The sequence below is a fragment of the Entelurus aequoreus genome, linkage group LG14, assembly GCF_033978785.1.
Source record: "Entelurus aequoreus isolate RoL-2023_Sb linkage group LG14, RoL_Eaeq_v1.1, whole genome shotgun sequence".
NCBI lineage: Eukaryota > Metazoa > Chordata > Actinopteri > Syngnathiformes > Syngnathidae > Entelurus > Entelurus aequoreus.
The window spans coordinates 29,477,792-29,505,291 of NC_084744.1; the positions used below are offsets into that span (position 1 = coordinate 29,477,792).

The window sequence follows — 27,500 nt, forward strand, 5'->3', positions numbered from 1 at the left end:
AAGTCGCAGTTTTTTTCATAGTTTGGCCGGGGGTGCGACTTATACTCAGGAGCGACTTATGTGTGAAATTATGAACACATTAGCGTAAAATATCAAATAATATTATTTAGCTCATTCACGTAAGAGACTAGACGTATAAGATTTCATGGGATTTAGCGATTAGGAGTGACAGATTGTTTGGTAAACGTATAGCATGTTCTATATGTTATAGTTATTTGAATGACTCTTACCATAATATGTTACGTTAACATACCAGTTGGTTATTTATGCCTCATATAACGTACACTTATTCAGCCTGTTGTTCACTATTCTTGATTTATTTTAAATTGCCTTTCAAATGTCTATTCTTGGTGTTGGCTTTTATCAAATACATTTCCCCAAAAAATGCGACTTATACTCCAGTGCGACTTATATATGTTTTTTTCCTTCTTTATTATGCATTTTCGGCCGGTGCGACTTATACTCCGGAGCGACTTATACTCTGAAAAATACGGTATTTATTGTATTTATTCCTCTGTTTACAGCTGCAAATAGCCAGTGGATCAGCGAGCATCCAGAATGTGGCTACAACCTGGTCAACTCCCCCCACCTGCGCCCGGCCTGGGTCTTGGACCGGGCCATCTGGCATTTAACCACCGGGATAGTGGACGGAGAGTACAGTGGCCTTTCTGTGGATGTCACCAATGAAAGCCATCTGAATGTACGTGACCACTGCTGTCGATACGCCGTGTGTGTGTGTGTGTGTGTGTGTGTGTGTGTGTGTGTGTGTGTGTGTGTGTGTGTGTGTGTGTGTGTGTGTGTGTGTGTGTGTGTGTGTGTGTGTGTGTGTGTGTGTGTGTGTGTGTGTGTTGTGGTATATAATTGACAATACTAATATCTAAAGCCGAACAGTGAGATCTGAGACCGTTGATGCTCGCATGAAGAGTACCTGAAAAGTAGTCTACTACTGTATAATGTAGTCAACAATGATAAAACTTAAACCGAAGTACAGAGAGAAATTGTTTATTAATTTAATTATTAAACTGGCTAAAGTCGTGAAAACCTGTACAGCCGAGAGATGGGTTTTATGGCTCTTAAACGGAGCCGAAACTTCAGCTGTTATATACAAAGAGCCGTTCAAAACACTGACTTGTTGTTATAGGTTTTTTTTTACATCAAGGAATTAATCACTAGTATCAGTTATACAATAAGATGTAGAGCAGAATAATTTAATGCACACAAATGTTATTTTATTGGTGGGAATTATTCCAAAATATTGGTTGTAATTAAATTTTTTGTTGTGTTTTCACTGTAATTTTCATTGTTAATTTCCATATTTTGGCAGGGACATCACTGGTTTGAATTTTACCTCACCTAAAAAAAAAACAGTGTGGCATTTCAACAATAGGGAAATAAATACACAAAATAGTAATAATAAATAAATAAATAATAGTAAAACTAAATGAAATTAACACTTTTTTTTTTTTTACACCACTACCCTTTAAAACAGGGGTGCTCATTACGTCGATCGCGAGCTACCGGTCGATGGCGGAGGGTGTGTCAGTCCATCGCCAGCCAGGCATTAAAAAAATAGTCCTAAAAATGAGCGATCATAAATCTTCACTATGACGTCACTTGATTGACATTCACGGCACCTCGAGGGTCTTCTGAGATGACGCTGGCTGCTGCCAGCTCATTATTAAGAAAAAATGACCGACAGGAAGGCGAGAAACACTTTTTATTTCAACAGACTCTGGCGCCGTCAAAACTCCAAAGACCGACTGCACAGTTGCACAATAAAAGCTTTGCTTCATCCTGCCTGCGCTATCAAAATAAGAGTCTCAGAAAACTGGCGTGCACAGGCTAGCAAGCTACGGAGTGTTGCACCTTTCCTGCTTCCTGCTCCCAGACCGTAGTCGAAGAGCGCAGGGGAGACACTTCTCCAGGGTCGATGTATGCTCGGGGCAACACCCTTCACTTTACCCGGCAGTGGGTCTCCACAGCAGACAACTTTAGGGTGAATGATGAGTCCGGCGATTAGTTGCAAATCTTGCTTTATTGATTGCTTGCACACAGCCAATCCAAAACAAAACAAACTAGTCCCCGCCCGCACTCACGCTACCGCTCCGTCTCTTCTCTCGCCCACCCACTCACTGACGTCACTCACCTCACATGCTGTCACCTATTAAAGGGCCACACATACACATACGCTACTCTCATAACAGGAGTTTGCCGCCAATGTATTTCTTATAAAGTGTATACAAAGGAGTACGGAAGCTGGACAAATAAGATGCCAAAAACCAACCACTTTCATGTGGTATTGGACAGAAAGGAGGACTTTTTTTCTCCTCCATTTGAAAATGCGGACATTATCAGCACCACTGTCTGATTCCTATCAATGCAAGTCACCAGAATCAGGCTAAACACCAACTTATATTCTTGTCTTCATAAAAGAAAGGAATCTATATGTGTTAAACATGCTTGCATTATCTTTAAACACCTTTAACTTGTTAACAATATTAACTATATGTGTTAAACATGCTTGTATTATCTTTAAACACATTTAACTTGTTAACAATATTAACTATATGTGTTAAACATGCTTGTATTATCTTTAAACACATTTAACTTGTTAAACATATTAACTATGTGTTAAACATTATTGTATTATCTTTAAACACCTTTAACTTGTTAAAAATATTAACTATATGTGTTAAACATGCTTGTATTATCTTTAAACAATTTAATTTACTAACAATATTAACTATATGTGTTTAACATGCTTGCATTATCTTTAAACACCTTTAACTTGTTAACAATATTAACTATATGTATTAAACATTCTTGTATTATCATTAAACACCTTTAATTTATTAACAATATTAACTATATGTGTTAAACACGCTTGCATTATCATTAAACACCTTTAACTTGTTAACAAAAACCTATATTTCATAAATAAGTAAATATAAATTATATATATGAATGAGGTAGATCCCCGCGACTTGATCAATTGAAAAGTAGCTCGCCTGCAGAAAGTGTGAGCACCCCTGCTTTAGAATAATGAACGCAAAAAGTAAATCCAAATAAAAAAATACATTAGAAATTAGAAAAATCATAATTTAAATATGTATATATTTAAATATATGTTAATTTAAAAAAAAATATATATATACATTTTTTTACACGTAAAAATATAATTTTTTTGTATACATTTATTTATATAAATATATATATACACTACCGTTCAAAAGTTTGGGGTCACATTGAAATGTCCTTATTTTCAAAAAAGATAACTTTAAACTAGTCTTAACTTTAAAGAAATACACTCTATACATTGCTAATGTGGTAAATGACTATTCTAGCTGCAAATGTCTGTTTTTTGGTGCAACATCTACATAGATGTATAGAGGCCCATTTCCAGAAACTATCACTCCAGTGTTCTAATGGTACAATGTGTTTACTCATTGGCTCAGAAGGCTAATTGATGATTAGAAAACCCTTGTGCAATCATGTTCACACATCTGAAAACAGTTTAGCTCGTTACAGAAGCTACAAAACTGACCTTCCTTTGAGCAGATTGAGTTTCTGGAGCATCACATTTGTGGGGTCAATTAAACGCTCAATTTTCTACCGCTTGTCCCTTTCGGGGTCGTGGGGGGTGCTGGAGCCTATCCCAGCTGCATTCGGGCAGTTTCTTTATATACTGTATATACACTTTTTAAATTTACAATGTTTGATATTTCTATATATATATTTATATATATATATATATTTTACATATTAAACATATATATATATATATATATATATATATATATATATATATATATATATATATATATATATATATATATATATATATATATATATATATATATATATATATATATATATATATATATTTTACATATATATACATATATGAATATATATATGAATTATTTTTTTTTTTGTAAAAACATATGTATTTTTTTTCATTTCAAAAAAGTAATCCAAATGCTGATGATTCCTTCAACTCTGACTCATTTTCAAGTCCAGTTGCCAGCCAGGTTGCACGCACGTGCCGAGTGGGCAATTGGCGACGGTAAATTTGGCATTTGCATAAAAAAACGGCTCCCAAAGGAACAGCTCACACCTGGGAATCAGTTCTCATTGTTCACTTATAAAAGTTGTTCAAAAGACTTGATTCGTTCGTGAACATCACATCTCTCATATGGCCCTATTTGGCAAGTTTATTTCGAAGATAATTTGTCCTGACCTCCCTACGTGTTGTTTGGGAGGCAGCAAAAGGTACAAAATCATTTTGAACCTATCACACAAGAAAACATGTATTTTTGATGTCTTTTCAACAGGAATGCAAATAAGATCTGTGTTTTGATGTTTCTTAGGCCATCCGGAGTTTGCTGTGGAATGATGTGTACCCTCAGATCAAACTTTGGGAGTTCTACCAGGTCCAAGTGGACAGTGTTGTGGACCAGTTCAGAACTCTCCTACAGAACGGTGCGTACTTCTCGTCAGTGTGTCTCCAAGAGTGTTGTGTTTACCCTCGGTAATGCTAATCTTTGTTTAGTCAAGTTGCTCTAGTTAAAAACGCACCTTGTAGAGCAAACAACTTGTATAACAATACTTACAAGAGTAATAGTATTGTAGTACAATGATGTTTAACATTTCTTTCACTGGCTTTTAGGGCCGCAACTATCGATTATTTTAGGAATGGAGTAATCTACAGATTAGTTTGTTCAATGAATCGAGTAATCGGATAAACTACACACTTTAGCCTCAATGTGTAGTTTAGGGAAACTAGTGGAAATAAAAAATGTTGTACTTGCCATAACCTTTTATTTACCTTCTTTTACATTTTCCTTATCTTCTTTTACATTCCATATTCCTTTTTTTCCCTTTTATTTGTCTTTTATTCACTACCTTTACCTGATATTTACCTTTTTTTTACCTTTTACCTTTTTATTTACTTTTATTTACCTTCTTTATTTATCCTTTTATCTTTTATTTACCGTCTTTTACCTTTTATTTACTTCCTTAACTTTTTATATTCCTTCTTTTACCGATTACTTATTTAGTTTACATGCTATATTCCTTCTTTTACTTTTTATTTACCTTTTATTTACCTTATTTACTTTCTATGTACCTTGTTTTATCTTCTAATGACCTTTTTTGACTTTTTACCTTTTATTTATTTATTTTACCTTTTATTTTCATTAGTTTCCCTTTTTATTTCCCTTCTATTTTTTAAAATTTTTGAATTACTTACCTTCATTGGCATGCTATATTCCTTTTTTGTCTTTTATTTACTACCTTTACGTTCTATTTACCTTTTTTTACCTTTAACTTTTTATTTACTTCTTTTACCGTCTTTATTCATTAGTTTACCTTTTTTTTAACCTTTTTTTTTTACCTTTTATTTATCTCATTTACATTCCATTTATCTTGTAATTACCTTTTTTTACCTTTTACTTTTTATTTACTTATTTTGCCTTCTATATTAATTATTTTACCTTTTTATTTACCTTTTTTTTACTTTTAACTTATCTTCTTTTATATTCTATATTTTTTCAACCTTTAATTTGCTTTTTATTTACTTCGTGTACATTGTATATTTCTTCTTATACCTATTAATTACCTTCATTTACATGCTATATTCCTTATTTTACCTTTTAAATAAAAGCCTTTTACTTTTTATTTACTTATTTTATTTTCTATATTCATTATTTTACCTTTTTATTTACCTTTTTTCACCTTCTATATACATTATTTTACCTTTATTTACCTTATTTTAGCTTTTGTTTACATCTTTTACCTTCTATACCCATTATATTACCTTTTAGTTACCTTGTTTTACCTTCCAATGATCTTTTTTTCAGCTTTGTTTCCACCTTCTATTTACCTTTTACTATTGTTTTACCTTCAAATGAACTTTTTTTTTAGCTTCTGTTATGCGGTCCTGATTTTATAGATTTGTTTTAGTTCCATTCAACAAACGATTAATCAAAGCAACAGAATATAAATCGAAGCCTTTTTCTCATCGAAACAATCAATTTAATCGATTAATCGTTGCTGTGCTACTGGGTTCGCGACCAGCTGACTTATTTGGTTGAAGCTGACTTTCCTGGAGAAAGACGGGTTGTAATCAGGGATGTGCCGTAAAAAAGTATCAGTCCATCTTGGATGAGCTCGGGCCCAGCAAAGCCGGCAGCGTTTCTGGGTGTTGTTGATAAATGGCTTTTGCTTTGCATAGCAGAGTATTAACTTGCACTTACATATATAGCGACGAACTGTAGTTACTGACCGTGGTTTTCTGAAGTGTTCCTGAGCCATGTCTTTTAATGCCGATCACAAACACCGATCTCGTCTGGCAATACTTATTTTTGGTCACCCGGCTGACAAGTGGCCAGCAGCTAATTATGTGTCTCCATACACAGTATGTAGCCGCTCCCCTAAATTAATAGTAATCACTTCCATTATGGCATATAAACTGTATTTCTAGACTCACGTAGCATTATCACTGGAGGGCGATGCTAAACATGTTACACAACATTTTAATAATATCTAAAATCATTGTAATAGCTGAATGAGCACTGTTACGGTGTGAATAAATATTTATGAATGAATTAGTCATCTTTGTTGTTCATAAGGACATGCCTAAAATATTTTAAGCTGCATTCAAAAGTCGATTATTATCCGACTATTCGAATAATGGTTGACTAATCGACTATCAAAATAGTCGTTAGTTGCAGCCCTACAAGGCGGACATTCAGACTTGTGTTGTGTCCTCATTTAAAGGTGTGAAAGCGGATAATAAGACCGGGGAGAGAAAAGGTCTTCACATCGTCCAGGACGTTGATTACCGACGTTACGGCAGCACAGTCCACATGGATTCCGCCCTGGAAACGTTTGTGCCTCGCAGGTAAGACTCACCTTGCTCTTCAGCGCCAACTCGCAGGACCGGTGTTGACTTTCAAGGAGTATGCAAACACATCACAGACGCGGTGCAGGTTCCCACCACCCCAACTTCCTGTTATCCTAGCCCAGGGGTGTCCAAACTTTTTGACTTGGGGGGCCGCATCGGGCTAAAAAAATGTGGTTGAGGGCCGAAAGCAGACTGCACGTAAAGTAACTATATACATATATATATATATACATATATATATATATATATACATATATATATACATATATATATATATATATATATATATATATATATATATATATATATATATATATATATATATATATATATATATATATATATATATATATATATATATATATATATATATATATTCACACACATACATATACATATGTTCACACACATACATACATATCTATATATATATATATATATATATATATATATATATATATATATATTAGGGCTGCAACAACTAATCGATTAAATCGATTATTAAAATAGTTGCCGATTAATTTAGTCATCGATTTATGGATCTATGCTATGCGTATGCGCATTTTTTTTTTTTTTTTTAATTTTTAAATATATTTTTTTAAAAATAAACCTTTATTTATAAACTGCAACATTTACAAACAGCTGAGAAACAATAATCAAAATAAGTATGGTGGCAGTATGCTGTAGAAATGTAGTTTGCCTCTTTTATCCGATTATTAATCGATTAATCGAAGTAATAATCGACAGATTAATCGATTATCAAATTAATCGTTAGTTGCAGCCCTAATATATATATGTATATATATATATATATATATATATATATATATATATATATTATATTATATTTAGTAGGTCAATAATTCATACCACCAATAATTTAATTTAAATACTTTTTTTTTTTTACAGTTTACTTTATTCTATTAGAGTCAAACCTGCAACATTTTCTCATTACACCTATTTGCTCTTTTATTTATTTTTCATGGTTTTTTTTTAGTAGTAGTATTTTTTAAATGTGCTGAGGGCCGCAAAATAATGAGCCGCGGGCCGCAAATGGCCCTAGGGCCGCACTTTGGACACCCCCGTATTAAAGGCTCTGACTACTTCACATGAAATATTCCGCTTTGAAATATTTTTTTGGAGAAAATCTTACCTATTGCCATATTCTTGGACAAAAAGGGCATAAAACATAAGGAAAACAAAGAATTATGAAAACGTGTAAATGACAGATGGATCCGAAGTTGAGCTAGGGATTTAAATGTTGAAAGTAAAAATAATATATATATTTTTTAACACTTTTATGAGTGGGGCCCTTTTAAAATGCTGCTTAAAAACATAAAAATGAAATTCAAGAGCAAACGGGTGTAATGAGAAAATGTTGCATATTTGACTACAATAAAATAAAGTAAACTGTAAATAAATATTTATTTTTTTTCCTTTTTTTTTTTTTTTTTTTCCTTTTTTTTAATTTTTTTTTTTTAAATATATTTTATTAATATTATTATTATTATGTATTTATTTATTTTATTTATTTATTCCCCTACCTCAGGGGGGGGACTCGGCGGGGCGGTTGCTGGTTGTTCCATCTCCATCGTTGGGGTCCCTGCGGGTGGGATGGGTGGTTCCTGTGGCCCCGTGCTGGGTGGTCCTGTGGCGGCCGGCTTGGGTGGGGTGGCCGTGGGCTGGCCTCGCCGCGCTCTCCGGGGGTGGGGGGGGGGGGGGGGGGCTCATGGGGGCCCTGTTGCCGGTGGGGCGGGGGCGGTCTTCCCGTCCGGTTGCAGGGGGTCTCCGGGCCCCTCGGGCGGGGCGTCCCGCCTTTCTGTCCGTGTGGGGTGTGGTCTCTCGCTGGCTTGGGGTCTGGCTGCCCCCTGTTTTTCTCGTGCCTTGTCCTCTGCCGGGTGCGTCTGTCTGCGGCCTGCTGCTGGCCCTTGTGGGCGGCACGGTGGGCCAGGCTCTGGGGTTCCTGTCGCTGTCCGGCTTGGCTGCGTGGGGGCGGTGGCCCCTGGTTCCCTGGGCACCACACCTACTGTTTGTGGGATGGGTTCTCGGGGAGGCTGGGGCCGTACTCTGGCTCCCGCACACACTGGGAGTCAAATGTATTGTACATGCAAATTCACATATACTCACACACATACATACAGACATACATAGGTACCTACGCTCCCACATACATATACAAATAAATACAGTACATATTTACACACTCAAAGTTCGTACATCCACACGCACATTCATTATACAAACATACTGTATACACATACTGTACATATACATTCACTGTAAAAACATACATATACACATACTGTACATATACATTCACTGTACAAACACACACATACACATACTACACATACATTCACTGTACAAACACACACATACATATACTGTACATATACATTCACTGTACAAACACACATTTACACATACTGTACATATACATTCACTGTTCAAACACACATACTGTATACACATACTGTACATATACATTCGCTGTACACACATATACACATACTGTACATATACATTCACTGTACAAGCACACATACACATACTGTACATATACAAGTACATATGCACACATACACTCATGCACATAATCACGTTTCATCAAACATATATTAACGTTGTTGCCCTAGGGTAAACTGGGTATAACACATGGCACACTGACAAAGCTTAACCTATTGTTACTATAACAATCTACAAGGTTAAGGTTGCTTCTCTTTCTTCCCCTCCATTTTTCTGCATTCTTTCGTATCTCAAGTTATCATTACATATATGTATTGTTGCATTTGAACAATTGTATTGTTGATAATAAAGGTAAAGTACTGGTATTGTTTATTATCAATAGCACTATTTCTATTGGTATTCATATTGCTCCATTTTTAGTGTAATAATGCTCATTGTCATTTCTGTATTTTTTTTTTTTTAAATTTTCGCTAACTGCTTATTTGCTATTACTTTTACCATCATATTTGTACATGTCGTATTTGCTGATGTTGCTCTGTTGTTGTTGTTGTTGTGTTTGCTGTTGTTGTTTTTGTCTCTCTGTCTAATCCTCCTCTTGTCCCCACAATTCCCCCCTCTGTCTTCCTTTTTCTCTCTTTCTATCCCCTCCTGCTCCGGCCCGGCTGCACCAAATGATAATATAAATACATTTAATAAAGTCAAAATACAAGTAAGGCAACAAGAGAAGTATCCTACACTTCTCTTTTGTAAAGTAAATCTGAACAGCCGATATGGGCATCTACATCTGCTATATGATTTGCCCGAGAAGCTGGGCAGGACATTATAAAAAAAAAAATAAAAAAATAAAAAAAAATAATATTTAATTAAATTAATGTTGGTATGAATTATTGGCCTGTTAAAGGCTCCAACTACCGTACTTCACGTGAAATATTCCACTTGGAAATATATATATATTTTTTAACACTTTTATGAGTGGGGCCTTTTTGGATACCCAATACCTTTTTTTATTTATTTATTTATTTTTTTAAACTGTTATTGCTCAGAAAACAATAATGAACTAACAGCTATGTTGTCATGAATTGTTGACCTATTTAAGACTAGAATTACTTCACATCTAATATTCTAAACATTTGAGGGCGAGGGCAAGGGAGAATTTTTCATAAAAAAAACATGTTTTTGTTTTTTTTACAAAAAAGGGCATAAAAGATAATAATGTTTTGACTTTATAATATGTCGACAGATAGACCTGAAATTTGTCTATAGATATTTAGGCGTGGAAAGTAAAAAAAAAAAAAGAATATAAAACTTTTTTTTAACCTTTAACACTCACCAAAATTGAGGGAAGTGCTCTTGGGAAAAATATATATTTTATTGGTTTTTAAAATTCAAAATATCAAAATGCTTTCATTTTTCATTATGCGGCCCTCGATGGAAAAAGTTTGGACACACCTGCAACACCCCATAATGACAATATGAAAAATGTTTCGCAAATGTATTAAAAATGTAAAATGACATGTACATAAGTATTTGCAGTCTTTGCTCAAGACTTTGAAGTAAAGACTAAAATGTGCCTGTCTGGTGTTTTTTTTTTTTTTTTTCCCTTTTTTTTTTTTTTTTCCCTTTTTTTTTTTGGTGGTTTTTCTTTTAGGGAGGTTCGCAATTTCAGATGCAAACCTCATTTTGCTTTGTGTTAAAATAATCCGTTTTCGGAGATTAAAATATACCGTTTTTTTGGAGAGGTCACTGATGGAAAAAGTGTAAGAACCCCGAGCATCACTGAGGACATGTTTTTGAACTCTTCCATCAGCTCCTCCCCTCGGGACATAGAGGAGTGCTGCGGTTTGCTTCGAGAGAAACTGCAGCAGCTCAACGAGGAACAGCAGCACATTGTGCATCAGCATCTTGAGCAGGTAGGAGTAGGAGACAATACTTTCACTTTGTCATTGATCAACCCTTTTAATGAATGTTTAAAACATTTCATCAAAGGATATAGCAGCCATTTGTACTCTAAATATAGCCACAGTAGGGATACAACTAACGATTATTTTGATAGTCGATTATCTTAACGATTAGTCGACCGTATTTTTCGGAGTATAAGTCGCTCCGGAGTATAAGTCGCACCGGTCGAAAATGTATAATAAAGAAGGAAAAAACCATATATAAGTCGCACTGGAGTATAAGTCGCATTTTTGGGGGAAATGTATTTGATAAAAGCCAACACCAAGAATAGACATTTGAAAGGCAATTTAAAATTAAAGCTGCAAGCAGCGATGGACGGGACCGACTTTGACGGCGCATAAAATCCAAACCGGAGCAGTAATTAAAACTCTTTCGTCAACTTTTAATCAGAAGGGTTCAATCTCTCTCCTGTGCTAGTTTGAAGCCGACACGACAAACGCGCTCAGAGGAGATAATGTTTGAAAAAAAGGTGACGGGTTTTTACAAAACTTTTGTTTTGAAGGGGGAATTGCAAACTTCCTGTTGATTTTAGCTGGGGGTTGTCAATACATGAAATGTAGATCTAGGTAAGACCTACATAGAGGTTTTTGTTTCATGTCTCTACGGCAGGGGTCACCAACGCCGTGCCCGCGGGCACCAGGTAGCCCGTAAGGACCAGATGAGTAGCCCGCTGGCCTGTTCTAAAAAATAACTCAAATAGCAGCACTTACCAGTGAGCTGCCTCTATTTTTTAAATTTTATTTATTTACTAGCAAGCTGGTCTCGCTTTGCTCGACATTTTTATATCTAAGAGAGACAAAACTCAAATAGAATTTGAAAATCCAAGAAAATATTCTAAAGACTTGGTCTTCACTAACTGACTAAGAAACAGATAACAGATTTGGTGTCCAGTTCAAAGTGTGACATTATTTATATAAAAATTTGAGAGTTGACTTTTGTATTTTACATGAGTTATTATTTGTACAAACATGGTGCAAAGTAATTCATGATTTGTTAAGAAATGTTAGTGGCTAGCTAGTTAAAATGGGATATTGTGATTTCACAAGACTGTCTTAGAAGTGATCATTTGAAAATGTTCAATTTGAAAAATGTGCACTTAGAGAAAATATAAAAATAAAGTGTTGCATATTGATATTTATCTGTTTCTATATATATGTATTGGGAGAAATCATTAAGATGATCAGTGTTTCCACAAAGATAAATATCATTAATTATTAATAACAACAGAGTTAAAGGTGAATTGAGCAAATTGGCTATTTCTGGCAATTTATTTAAGTGTGTATCAAACTGGTAGCCCTTTGCATTAATCAGTACCCAAGAAGTAGCTCTTGGTTTCAAAAAGGTTGGTGACCCCTGCTCTACGGCATTCCTACTGGAAGTTACAGGCAGTATTGTCTGAGTTTTCTTCCTAGGATGTGTTTTCTTCCTAGGGGGCGCTAGAGCGCAATTTTGAGGATTTTTTTTTATTACATCGCAATTTTTGCCAGTCCTGGTGTGTGTGTCCAGTTTCGGGAGTTTTGAAGCATGTTAAGGGGGTCAAATTACAGCTCAAAGAGGCAAAAGTGACTGTTTTTACTAAAATTTTGTTTAGAAGGGGGGACTTCCTGTTGATTTTTGCTGAAGGATGTCAGTGTATGAAATCTAGGTCTAAGTCAGACCTACATAGGGGTTTTTGTTTAATGTCTCTACGACATTCCTACCGGAAGTTACAAGCAGTTTTGTCTGTGTTTTTTTCCTAGGGGGCGCTAGAGCGCAATTTTGAGGTTTTTTTAATTTTTTTTTATTAGATGGCAATTTTCGCCAGTCCTGATGTGTGTGTCAAATATGGTGAGTTTTGAAGCATGTTAAGGGGGTCAAATTACAGCTCAATGAGGCGGCGGTATAATAATAAAGAAAGAAAGAATAAAACGCACAAAATACAATCGGGTCCTCTGTCCCAAAGGGACATTGCAGTCCCTAATAAATAAAGAATAGTGAACAACAGGCTGAATAAGTGTACGTTATATGAGGCATAAATAACCAACTGGTATGTTAACGTAACATATTATGGTAAGAGTCATTCAAATAACTATAACATATAGAACATGCTATACGTTTACCAAACAATCTGTCACTCCTAATCGCTAAATCCCATGAAATCTAATACGTCTAGTCTCTTACGTGAATGAGATAAATAATATTGTTTGATATTTTACGCTAATGTGTTAATAATTTCACACATAAGTCGCTCCTGAGTATAAGTCGCACCCCCGGCCAAACTATGAAAACAACTGCGACTTATAGTCCGAAAAATACGGTAATAAAGCGTACACATATTTAATGGCTCTAATTTTTCCCTCGACTTTTAAATGCAGCTTATAATATTTTAGGCATGTGCAAATATGACTAATTCATTCATAAATATGTATTTATACTGTAACTGTGTTGCTCATTCAGCTGTAACAAAAATTTAAATGACTTATAAAATGTTGTCCGTTTTAAAAGGAAGAAAAGGCAAAGTGCTTTGGAAAAACAATTAACTGTGTTTATGTATTTTTTTTTAAACAGTCACCGTATTTTCCGCACTATAAGGCGCACCGGATTATAAGGCGCACCTTCAATGAATGGCCTATTTTAAAACTTTGTTCATATATAAGGCGCACCGGATTATAAGGCGCACCTTCAATGAATGGCCTATTTTAAACTTTGTTCATATATAAAGCGCACCGGATTATAAGGCGCACCTTCAATGAATGGCCTATTTTAAAACTTTGTTCATATATAAGGCGCACCGGATTATAAGGAGCACCTTCAATGAATGGCCTATTTTAAAACTTTGTTCATATATAAGGCGCACCGGATTATAAAGCGCACCTTCAATGAATGGCCTATTTTAAAACTTTGTTCATATATAAGGCGCACCGGATTATAAAGTGCACCTTCAATGAATGGCCTATTTTAAAACTTTGTTCATATATAAGGCGCACCGGACTATAAGGCGCACCTTCAATGAATGGCCTATTTTAAAACTTTGTTCATATATAAGGCGCACCCCATTATAAGGCGCACCGCATTATAAGACGCATAGAATAGACGCTGCATTAGAGGCTGAGGTTACGTTATGCATCCTGTAGTTGCGAGACCTGTTGTGGCTCAATATTGGTCCATATATAAGGCGCACTGTCAGCTTTTGAGAAAATTGGTGGTTTGTAGGTGTGCCTTATAGTGCGGAAAATACGGTAAAATAGAAGCAATGAAAACAAACAACAAAACACAAAGTCTAACTTCCTCAAAAAGAAAATCATTTTGTGATGTTTAAAAATCTGCACACTGATATATTGAATATTGATTAACTATTGGCAGTTTTAGCACTCTAATAGACTCAATGTGTAGAATTATATCTTTGGTTCATTTAAAAATGTTGGCTATTTAATACAAGGCGTGAGCAATAAAGCAGCTTCTGCTGTCGCCACGACTCCACCACAACAGGCAGCTGCTGCTACTGCTACAGAAAAAAAGTAATAAATACAAGGCGTGACCAACAATGCAGCTTCTGCTTTCGCCGCGACACCACCACAATTGGCAGCTGCTGCGCTACCACTACTGAAAACAATAAATACAAGGCGTAACCAAAAAAGCAGCTTCTGCTGCCGCCACGACTCCACCACAACTGGCAGTTGCTGCTACCACTACAGAAAACATAAATACAAGGCGTGAGCAACAAAGCAGCTTCTGCCGTCGCCACGACGACGCCACCACAACTGGCAGCTGCTGCTACCGTTACAAAAATAAAAACAAAAATACAAGGCATGACCATCAAAGCAGCTTCCGCTGTCGTTGGGACGCCGCCACAACTGGCGGCTGCTGCTACCACTACAGGAAAATAAATAAATAAATAAAAGGCGTGAGCAACGAAGCAGCTTCTGCTTTTGCCACGACGCCACCACAACTGCCGGCTGCTGCCACCACTCCAGAAAAATAAATAAATAAAAATACATTCTCCGATTAAACAGCCTTATGAGACGATTCTCATTCACTAGAGAGCAACAGTTAATGTAAAATACAATATTATCATTGTCAAATGCCTACAATTTTTTTTCCATAACATGGTCACTACTGCCTAGTTTCTCTTGTTATATTCTTATTAGGGACCGCAATGTCCCTTTGGGACAGAGGACCCTATTGTAATTGTAAGGTTTTATTATTATTCCGCCGCCTCTTTGAGCTGTAATTTGACCCCCTTAACATGCTTCAAAACTCACCACATTTGACACACATCAGGACTGGCGAAAATTGCGATCTAATCAAGAAACCTAGCCCCAAAACTCAAAATTGCGCTCTAGCGCCCCCTAGGAAGAAAACACAGATAAAACTGCCTGTAACTCCCAGTAGGAATGTCGTAAAGACATGAAACAAAAACCTCTATGTAGGTCTGACTTAGACCTACATTTCATACCTTGACACTTTTTAGCAAAAATCAACAAGAAGTTTGCAATTCCCCCTTCAAAACAAAAGTTTAGTAAAAACAGTCACTTTTGCCTCTTTGAGCTGTAATTTGACCCCCTTAACATGCTTCAAAACTCACCAAATTTGACACACATCAGGACTGGCGAAAATTGCGATCTAATCAAGAGACCTAGCCCCAAAACTCAAAATTGAGCTCTAGCGCCCCCTAGGAAGAAAACACAGACAAAACTGCCTGTAACTCCCAGTAGGAATTTCGTAAAGACATGAAACGAAAACCCTATGTAGGTCTTACTTAGACCTACATTTCATACACTGACATCTTTCAGCAAAAATCAACAGGAAGTTTGCAATTCCCCCTTCAAAACAAAAGTTTAGTAAAAACCGTCACTTTTGCCTCTTTGAGCTGTAATTTGACCCCCTTAACATGCTTCAAAACTCACCAAATTTGACACACATCAGGACTGGCGAAAATTGCGATCTAATCAAGAAACCTAGCCCCAAAACTCAAAATTGCGCTCTAGCGCCCCCTAGGAAGAAAACACAGACAAAACTGCCTGTAAATCCCAGTAGGAATGTCGTAAAGACATGAAACAAAAACCTCTATGTAGGTCTGACTTAGACCTACATTTCATACACTGACATCTTTCAGCAAAAATCAACAGGAAGTTTGCAATTCCTCCTTCAAAACAAAAGTTTAGTAAAAACAGTCACTTTTGCCTCTTTGAGCTGTAATTTGACCCCCTTAACATGCTTCAAAACTCACCAAACTGGACACACACATCAGGACTGGCAAAAATTGCGCTCTCATAAAAAACCCAACCCCAAAACTCAAAATTGCGCTCTAGCGCCCCCTAGGAAGAAAACACAGACACAACTGCTCCTAGGAAGAAAACTCAGACAAACTGCCTGTAACTTCCAGTAGGAATGTCGTAGAGACATGAAACAAAAACCTCTATGTAGGCCTCACTTAGACCTACATTTCATATATTGACAGCCCCCAGCAAAAATCAACAGGAAGTTTGCAATTCCCCCTTCAAAACAAAAGTTTTGTAAAAACCGGTCACCTTTTTTCAAACATTATCTCCTCTGAGCGCGTTTGTCGTGTCGGCTTCAAACCAACACAGGAGAGAGATTGAACCTTTCTGATTAAAAGTTGACGAAAGAGTTTTAATTACTGCTCCGGTTTGGATTTTATGTGCCGTCAAAGTCGGTCCCGTCCATCGCTGCTTGCAGCTTTAATTTTACTGTTGTATTTTGATTCTCATTGTTGCTTTTTATTTTTATTCTTATTGTAATATTTTTCTATTTTGTTTCCATTTATACCCCCATTATTTACTTTTTGCTTTTTAAATTCAATCTCAATTCTGTACACTGCTGCTGGAATTTTAATTTTCCTGAGGGAACTCTCCTGAAGGAATCAATAAAGTTGTATCTATCTATCTATCTATCTATCTATCGATCTATCGATCTATCGATCTATTTTGTTTTAACTGGCATTAAAAAGGCACTGAAATGCAATAAATAAGACTTGCTGAATAAATTGATCTGCAATCGTTTCTACTGACCCAACAATTCGGTTTGAATAGCCAATATGATGCTGAAAACATTTTGTTCTGTATTGTCCTGTTACTTTATTACTGTCCTCCAGGCGGCCAACTGCATTGTGGGGAATATCACGTATGAGCGTCTTGCTGAACATGGACCCAAGTTAGGCCCAATTAGCAAGAAGGACCCCCTCGTTACCAGGTAAAGGCATTTCTACTTTCTGCATCTCAATGAAACGCCACATTTTTACTCGTGTTCTGGTAACCTTTTTGACCCATTGACCTTAGCTACCAGTGCCTTTGTGAACTCGGGCTTGGTTTTTGATTTGCGATGTGTTATGTCACGAAGGCTTTACAGTGTTTCCCATAAACTGCCAAGATACCTGTGGCGGTGGGGGCGTGGCTATGGGCGTGGTCACCATGACATCATCGAGTAATTTGCATAATTTACTACAATGATATGATTTTCTCTAAAAAGGCTCAAAAAATGTATACTTACTAATAAATAATAACAGTTTTGTTTTAAACGTCCATCCATCCATCCAGCCATCCATTTTACAATATAATTACAACACTTTATGTACATATTTATATACAGATTTGAACAATAAGTTATACACTGAAATATATTTATTAATTGTGGTTTTTACAAAAAATATATCTTATAAAATATAAAAGCTAAAATGTCTCTTAAAGCTCTGCCCCTTTAATTAGTGCATACTAAATAATGTAACTTTAGCCTACTACTACAACCATATTATTTACCAGCAACATAAAGTGAAACAGAGGCAGAGGTGTCCTGCCACAGTCAGTAACAAATAAACAGAAAACAGTAGTGGTCAAATACAAATAAGGCAACAAGAGAAGTATCCTACACTTCTCTTTTGTAAAGTAAATCTGAACAGCCTATATGGGCATCTACATCAACTATATGATTTGCCTGTGAAGCTGGACAGGACAAAAAAAAATAAAAAATTAAAAAAAATAAATAAAAATTATTTTATTTTTGAAACACTGCTTTATATGACCAGGGGTGTCGGAACACTAAAAAATCCAAACATGTGGGGGCCATGGTGATGTTTTTCATTTTCAAAACCAGTACAACATATATAGAGATTTTTTTTAGCCTCAAGTTTGGTCCCAGGGACTCAGAAGGGTCTCAGCCATAAACATGTTAAACATAAGTCTAATTATTTTGTTTGTCTATGGTTAAACCTCTAGATCAGGCCTGGGCAATTATTTTGACTCGGGGACCACATTTAGAGAAAAAAATGTGTCTGGGGGGCCGGTATATCTATTTTTAGGAACACTAATACAAAACCTCACAATAATGACTGATTGAATGCTTAAAAAACGTATGACAGACCGCCTTAAAAAAACGTAATATAATTTTAAAATTTTCTATGAACGATAAAACACTGAATATTGACAAAATATGAACGTCACACCCCCTTTCGATCGACATATTTTACCATCAAGTGAAACGCAACAAAAAGTGAAATATGAACGCGAAAAGTACAAAATAAACCCACCTACAATCTGATACATCTGATATTTGCTGAATTTCCCCCAGGGATCAATAAAGTACTTTCTATTCTATTCTATATATCACTAAGCTTTAGAACTTTGTTGTGAAAATCTCCTCTCGCGTCTGTGGAAACGCTTCCCGCCCACACTGCTTGGTGCCTCGTCTGAGCTGCTGTGACATAGATGACCATAGTAACTAATTAGATGACCATAGTAACTAATTAGATTACCATAGTAACTGGTATATCATCCACAAGGGCAGATTCCAACCATTGAAGTACTTTGTATAGTTGAAGACTTACGGTCATTAGAAAACATCATAATGGCAGCTACACTTTCCATCTTAAAGATCTAAAAAAATTATTTGGGAATGTCCGGCGGGCCAAATTGAAAAGCTCAACATGTGGCCCCCGGGCCTTAATTTGCCCAGGTCTGCTCTAGATCTACTTCAGATTAAGGCTGCAACTAACGATTAATTTGATAATCGATTAATCTGTTGATTATTACTTCGATTAATCGATTAATAATCGGATAAAAGAGACAAACTACATTTCTATCCTTTCCAGTATTTTATTGGAAAGAAAACAGCATACTGGCACCATACTTATTTTATTATTGTTTCTCAGCTGTTTGTAAATGTTGCAGTTTATAAATAAAGATTTATTTAAAAACAACAACAAAAAATGTTTTGATTTTTTTTTAATTTTTAAAAAAGCCTCTGCGCATGCGCATAGCATAGATCCAAACGAATTGATGACTAAATTAATCGGCAACTATTTTTATAATCAATTTTAATCGATTTAATCGATTAGTTGTTGCAACCCTACTTCAGATCTATCAATAGATATAACGTGGCAAAAAAACACTATATGCAACATTTCCTCCCCCAAAATTTTTGGGGTGGAATATTTGATGTGAAGTAATTCGTCGCAAGATTGACTTTTAATTCATAATTATTTTTTGACGAAAGACAAATTCTAAAATGGACCCTCACATAAACGTGTTAAAAATAAATCATACATTTAAAAAAAAAAAAAATGTAACTTTAAACTCTTTAATCTCTCGATCAACTTCAGATCTATTTGTTGATTATTTTGTTGGTGTGTTCATACCCTTTTTGTCATAGAAAACTTCTGGCAAACACACAAAATGGTACAAGTGGAATTTTGGAGCCTTCAGTAGGTCAATTATTTATAACATTGATTGTGATTCATTGTTATTCTTTGAGTAAAAAAAACTTTGTGTTATTAGAGTCTACATTGGAACTTTTTCTCGTTACATTTCACCTGCATGCTATTTTATTCCACTTTTTGTGTTTTTTTTATAGTAGTATTTATTAGGATCTCTCACCAGCTGTTAAACAATTATCTGCGGGCCTCAAATAGCCCCAGGGCCGCACTTTGGACATTACTGATATGCATACTTGCCAATCTTGAGACCTCCAAATTCAGGAGATTTTGGGGGGGGATTTGAGGTGGGCGGGGTCGGGGTGGGTGGGGCTGGGGGCGGGGTTAAGGGGGGAGGAGTATATTTATAGCTAGAATTCACAGAAATTTAAGTATTTCTTTTATATACTTAAATTTTATATATATATATATATATATATATATAAATTCGAATCGATTTTTTCCCACACCCCTAATATATATATATATATATATATATATATATATATATATATAATATAATATAATTGTGTTAATATATATTATATATATATAATATATATTATATATATATTATATATATATATATATATATATATATATATATATTATATATATATATATATATATATATATTATATATATAATATATATATATTATATATATATATTATATATATAATATATATATATTATATATATAATATATATATATATATATATATATATATATATATATATTAGGGGTGTGGGAAAAAATCGATTCGAATTCGAATCGCGATTCTCACGTTGTGCGATTCAGAATCGATTCTCATTTTTAAAAAATCGATTTATTTTTATTTTTATTTATAATTTTTATTTTTTATTTTTTTTAAATTAATCAATCCAACAAAACAATACACGGCAATACCATAACAATGCAATCCAATTCCAAAACCAAACCCGACCCAGCAACACTCAGAACTGCAATAAACAGAGCAGTTGAGAGGAGACACAAACACGACACAGAACAAACCAAAAGTAGTGAAACAAAAATGAATATTATCAACAACAGTATCAATATTAGTTACAATTTCAACATAGCAGTGATTAAAAATCCCTCATTGACATTATCATTAGACATTTAGTTTATGAGATGCGATGCAAGTGTAAGCCACTGTGACACTATTGTTCATTTTTTGTTAATGTTTGTAATGATAAAATCAATGAGAGATTTTTAATCACTGCTATGTTGAAATTGTTACTAATATTGATACTGTTGTTGATAATATTCATTTTTGTCTCACTACTTTTAGATTGTTCCGTGTCATGTTTGTGTGTCCTCAATTGCTCTCAATAGCTCTGTTTATTGCTATTCTGAATGTTGCTGGGTCGGGTTTGGTTTTGAAACTGTATTGCATTATTATGGTATTGTGTATTGTTTTCATTGAAAAAAAAAAAAAAATCGTTTTTGAATCGAGAATTGTGTTGAATTGAAAAGAAATCGATTTTGAATCGAATCGTGACCCCAAGAATCAATTTTAAATCGAATCGTGGGACACCCAAAGATTCACAGCCCTAATATATATATATATATATATATATATATATATATATATATATATATATATATATATATATATATATATATATATATATATATACATTTTGTGGAATAGCCTTCATTTCTAAGAACAAGAATAGACTGTCGAGTTTCAGATGAAAGTTCTCTTTTTCTGGCCATTTTGAGCGTTTAATTGACCCCACAAAAGTGATGCTCCAGAAACTCAATCTGCTCAAAGGAAGGTCAGTTTTGTAGCTTCTGTAACGAGCTAAACTGTTTTCCGATGTGTGAACGTGATTGCACAAGGGTTTTCTAATCATCAATTAGCCTTCTGAGCCAATGAGCAAACACATTGTACCATTAGAACACTGGAGTGATAGTTGCTGGAAATGGGCCTCTATACACCTATGTAGATATTGCACCAAAAACCAGACATTTGCAGCTAGAATAGTCATTTACCACATTAGCAATGTATAGAGTGTATTTCTTTAAAGTTAAGACTAGTTTAAAGTTATCTTCATTGAAAAGTACAGTGCTTTTCCTTCAAAAATAAGGACATTTCAATGTGACCCCAAACTTTTGAACGGTAGTGTACATATATATATATATATATATATATATATATATATATATATATATATATAAAATAGTCATTTACCACATTAGCAATGTATAGAGTGTATTTCTTTAAAGTTAAGACTAGTTTAAAGTTATCTTCATTGAAAAATAAGGACATTTTAATGTGACCCCAAACTTTTGAACGGTAGTATATATATATATATATATATATATATATATATATATATATATATATATATATATATATATATATATATATATATATATATATATATATATATATATATATATATATATATATATATATATATGTGTGTGTATATATATATATATGTATTAATTTTATTGTATACAGTATATATACATATAAATAAAACAAATTCTTGAATTTCAGTGTTTATTTATTTACACATATACACACATAACACTCCTCTCTACTCATTGTTGTATTTGAAAGTGCAATGTTTTGCAGCCAGTAGCACAGCCTTTGAAGGAGCATAGGTATGGGCAGTGTAATATTCTGGGTTGGAGTCAATAACCAGGCGAGGTGACGAAGTTACGTCTCTTTACTTCATACTTCAGAACCGACTCCCACACTCGCAGTCAGGGTGCGCAATACAACGTAAACCGTTGGCCAACCAAAAAAGTAACCACAGAACACTATACGGTATAGTGTTCTGTGGTTACTTTTTCGTTGGCCAAGCGGACGTGACGACAGGCTGTCCTCACTCCGGTCCGCACGGACCTGGAGGGGGCGTGCCTTAAGTCCGGCTGGAAATCGGGATAAATTCGGGAGAATGGTTGTCCCGGGAGATTTTCGGTAGAGGCTCTGAAATTCGGGAGTCTCCCGTAAAATTCGGGAGGGTTGGCAAGTATGCTGATATGGCCCAAGACCAATTGAGTTTAACACGGGGTGGTCACCATCTTCTCTCTTGTCTCGCTCTGGTACCAGGTATTTCACCTTTCCATACCAGGACATGACTTTGGAGGAGGAAATGCAGCTGCTGGACCAACCAGAGAAGACGTGTAACTTCCTGGCTCACAACGGCTGGGTGATGGGGGATGATCCACTGCGGAATTTCGCCGAGCCAGGTAAACCAGAGTCCATGTTATTACCGTCTGTACAAGCTGAAATGTACCACTCGACATTTTTAAAAGGATGGTTTGTTGCATATCAAATCAAGCACCTACGCAACTGACAGCCAGGCAACCACCGCTAGTTAACGAACGGCAAACTTTTCTACTCATCATAGTCAGTGAGACTATAAATCAAATAAACGCATTAGTGCGCCCTCTGCCGGCCCTAGACCAAAGCTCAGTGACCGAAACCCGGACAATGCTCCTGCGCTAAGTAGCTAGCGCCCGCCGCACTTGCCTCAGCCCGCAAACCTGCGTTACAAAACATTGAGCTGCTGCGGCAACACGTTAACTGTTTCAGCTTAGCGCATACTTGCCAACCTTCTCCGAATTCGGGAGATTGGGGGGGTGGGCGGGGGCGGGGGGCGGGGTTAAGGGAGGAGGAGTATATTTATAGCTAGAATTCACTGAAATTCAAGTATTTCTTATATATATATATATATATATATATATATATATATATATATATATATATATATATATATATATATATATATATATATATATATATATATATATATATATATATATATATATGCAAATTTTTGCGTATTTCCAGATCCATGACGTCATCCCACCCCGAATCTTCGGAAATTGCAGAGCGAATAATACAAAATGGCCGTCTGAACTTGTGGCATTTTGTGAAGTTTAGCCAGGGTTTTCACATACTTTGCGGATTGTAAACAAAGTTGGATATGGTTTAATAGATACAATGAAACACAATTAAGCATATAAAGTCAACTTGTTTTTCCACTGTACCGGTACTTTGAATCCTCTCCTTTTTGGCAGTTATTTTTCATAATGTGATTTATGTCATGAAAATGATCTTTGACTAGCTTTTTTGCACAAGGTCCTTAAAAACAAAAGAGCGCTCCTGTAACTAAAATAAATATATATACCAAAATAAAATACATGTAAATATAATATAAAATAAATACAAATAATAAATACAAAATATTTATACCAAAATCAAATGTGTACTGTACGGGATTCTAGTTCTCCGGAATATACAAAAAAAAGGAAAAATAATGAAGGCAGAAGTCCGGCCCCTCGGTCCTTAGCTTTCTGGAAATCTGGCCCCCAAAACAATTCAAGTGAATATCCCTATACAAATATATTGAAATAAAAGGGGCCCTCGGTTACACTTCCGCTAATCCAGGGATGTCCAAAGTGCGGCCCTGGGACCATTTGCGGCCCGCAGGTCATTTTTTAACGGTCCCACGGCACATTTTAAAATACAATTAAAAACATAAAAAGTGGTATGAAAGAGCAAACAGGTGAAATGTAACAAGAAAATGTTGCAATGTTTACTCTAACAACACAAAGCTGCCATGCAGGCTGTTTCTTTCTTAAAAAAAAAAAAAAGAATGAAAATCAATGTTATTATGAATTATTGACCTATCCAAGGCTCCAATTACGTCACATTAAATATTCCACTTTGAGATATTTTTTGGGGAAAATGTTGCATATTTTGTGTTTGCCGTATAAAAAATTGAGCTGTCTTTTTTTTTTTTTTTTAAAGAAGGGCCTAAAACGATCAAACAAAAAACATAAACAAAAATACAACTTATAATTGACGGATAGATCTGAATTTGATCTCGAGATTATTGTGTTAAAAGTAAACAGTAAAAAAAAATGTATAATTTATTTTTTAACACTTTAATGCAGGGGTCCCCAAACTTTTTGACTCGGGGGCCGCATTGGGTTAAAAAAATTTGGCCGGGGGCCAGGCTGTGTATATATATACTGTGTATATATATATATATATATATATATATATATATATATATATATATATATATATATATATATATATATATATATATATATATATATATATATGTTTGTATATGTTTGGAGGTATATATACATATATACATTGTCTTTATAATCCGTTTTGTCATTTAACATCAATTAACATTGATGTTCATCAACATTTAAAACTGTTACGTTATTGATGGGAAAATTCATTTTTAGACAATATGATTTGCCTGAGCGACTAGGAGACACCAAGAGTAACAAGCGGTAGAAAATGGATTAAAAAGGAAAGATTTCACAAAAAAAAATATATATATATATATATAAATATATTTTTTTTTTAACTTGGGACTTTCTGTGGGCCGGATTTTGGATGCTGGGGGGCCGGATCCGGCCCGCGGGCCGTAGTTTGGGGACCCCTGCTTTAATGAGTAGGACCCTTTTGGTTCCCCAATATTTTTTGTGTGATTAGTTTTTAAGTGTCATCACTCAAAAAATAATAATGAATTAAAATCAATGGTGTTATTGACCTTTTTAAGGCTCCAATTATTATATAATCTCAAATATTCCACTTAAAAATGTTATTGGGTGAAAATATTGCATATTTTGTGTTTTTTCCATAAAAAAACAGGGTTTTCTTTGACAAAAAGAGCATACGACTTAAATCTTTAAAAGCGTTATATTGACAGATAGACCTAATGTTGATCTATTGATTTAAAACTTGAATAATAATAAAAATAATAATACTGAATAATGACACATTTTTAATATTTTTTTTAACAAAACCCTTTGGGGTCCCCGGAATCAAGCCTGAGTGGAGGCCTAAATGTATATTTTTTATACATATATTGTAGGGATGTCCGATAATGGCTTTTTGCCGATATCCGATATTCCGATATTGTCCAACTCTTTAATTACCGATATCAACCGATACCGATATCAACCGATTTATGCAGTCGTGGAATTAACACATTATTATGCCTAATTTGGACAACCATGTATGGTGAAGATAAGGTACTTTTTAAAAAAATTTATAAAATAAGATAACTAAATTAAAAACATTTTCTTGAATAAAAAAGAAAGTAAAACAATATAAAAACAGTTACATAGAAACTAGTAATTAATGAAAATGAGTAAAATTAACTGTTAAAGGTTAGTACTATTAGTGGACCAGCAGCACGCACAATCATGTGTGCTTACAGACTGTATCCCTTGCAGACTGTATTGATATATATTGATGTATAATGTAGGAACCAGAATATTAATAACAGAAAGAAATGGGGGGAGGGAGGTTTTTTGGGTTGGTGCACTAATTGTAAGTGTATCTTGTGTTTTTTATGTTGATTTAATAAAAAAAACTAAAAAAAACAAAAACCGATACAGATAATAAAAAAAACGATACCGGTAATTTCCGATATTACATTTTAACGCATTTATCCGCCGATAATATCGGTGGTTTTTAAAATAAAAAATATCAAAATGGCCCCCGCTAGCTTTGATTTTTCAATGTGCGGCCCTTAGTGGAAAAAGTTTGGACACCCCTGGTTTAATCCCTGTGTTTGATGTGCATTCATGTCTACCTTCTTTAGCCCCGCTTGTTGTCTTTCAGGTGCTTTATGTGTCTCAGGTTTTCATTCATCCTCACTGCAGGGTCGAACGTCTACATCCGCCGGGAGCTGATATGCTGGGGCGACAGTGTCAAACTTCGCTATGGCAAGGGACCGGAGGATTGCCCCTTCCTGTGGGCTCACATGAGGAAGTACACTGAAATAACGGCCAAACACTTTCATGGAGTCAGGCTGGATAACTGCCACTCCACACCGTTGCATGTAGCAGAGGTAAGATGGCTAACACCTTTGAAATGATTGTTGGATTAGAAAAACCAAAGTAAAAATGCGATAACTTTGTTCATGTTTTTTTCCGATATACAGTGGAACCTCCATTTATGAACTGAAAAGTTTTTATAGTGAAGCAAATTTCTCCATAAAAAAACAATGTAAATATGAATAATGGTTTCCAGCCTCGACAAAAGTCCATATTTTAGTGAAGGTTTGTACACTTTGAACACAATCTAAAGCGCTACACAGCAGTGTTTCTTAAACATAGGGCCGGCCGGGGACCATTGTTGGGCTGCGAGCGCCCCCTAGAGGGCCGCCCAAAAATATCTGTTTTTCAGCTGTGGTCCGACTGGGACGCAGTAGTACGCCGTTGCAATACACTTTTCCACCACCTGTGGCAGTAATGACAATCAAAGAAAAGTAGTCTGAGTCAGAGAATTTTCTTAAGCGCAAAATAATGACTATAGCGGTGAAGCTGCTTTTTTCATTTGCACTTTAACTTTATTGACAGTTTAGTTGAGAAACATATTTATTCTTGATTTAGTTTAGCAATATATTATTGTACATAAATGTATTTCAGTTGTTTATCAATCTCTTTTTATGCCTTTTTGTGTTAAATAAGTAATATTT

General features: G+C 35.0%; 1 protein-coding gene across 1 annotated transcript in view; it reads left to right on the forward strand.

Annotated features, from left to right (window-relative positions):
• agla (amylo-alpha-1, 6-glucosidase, 4-alpha-glucanotransferase a) overlaps window positions 1-27,500 on the forward strand; it is a 135,855-nt gene that overhangs the window by 37,828 nt on the left and 70,527 nt on the right. Inside the window, exons 6-12 of the mRNA XM_062069558.1 lie at window positions 525-700; window positions 4,371-4,482; window positions 6,781-6,904; window positions 11,181-11,283; window positions 17,427-17,524; window positions 23,090-23,229; window positions 26,683-26,870. Coding sequence (XP_061925542.1) covers window positions 525-700; window positions 4,371-4,482; window positions 6,781-6,904; window positions 11,181-11,283; window positions 17,427-17,524; window positions 23,090-23,229; window positions 26,683-26,870 — 941 coding nt within the window. The remainder of the gene's footprint in view (window positions 1-524; window positions 701-4,370; window positions 4,483-6,780; window positions 6,905-11,180; window positions 11,284-17,426; window positions 17,525-23,089; window positions 23,230-26,682; window positions 26,871-27,500) is intronic.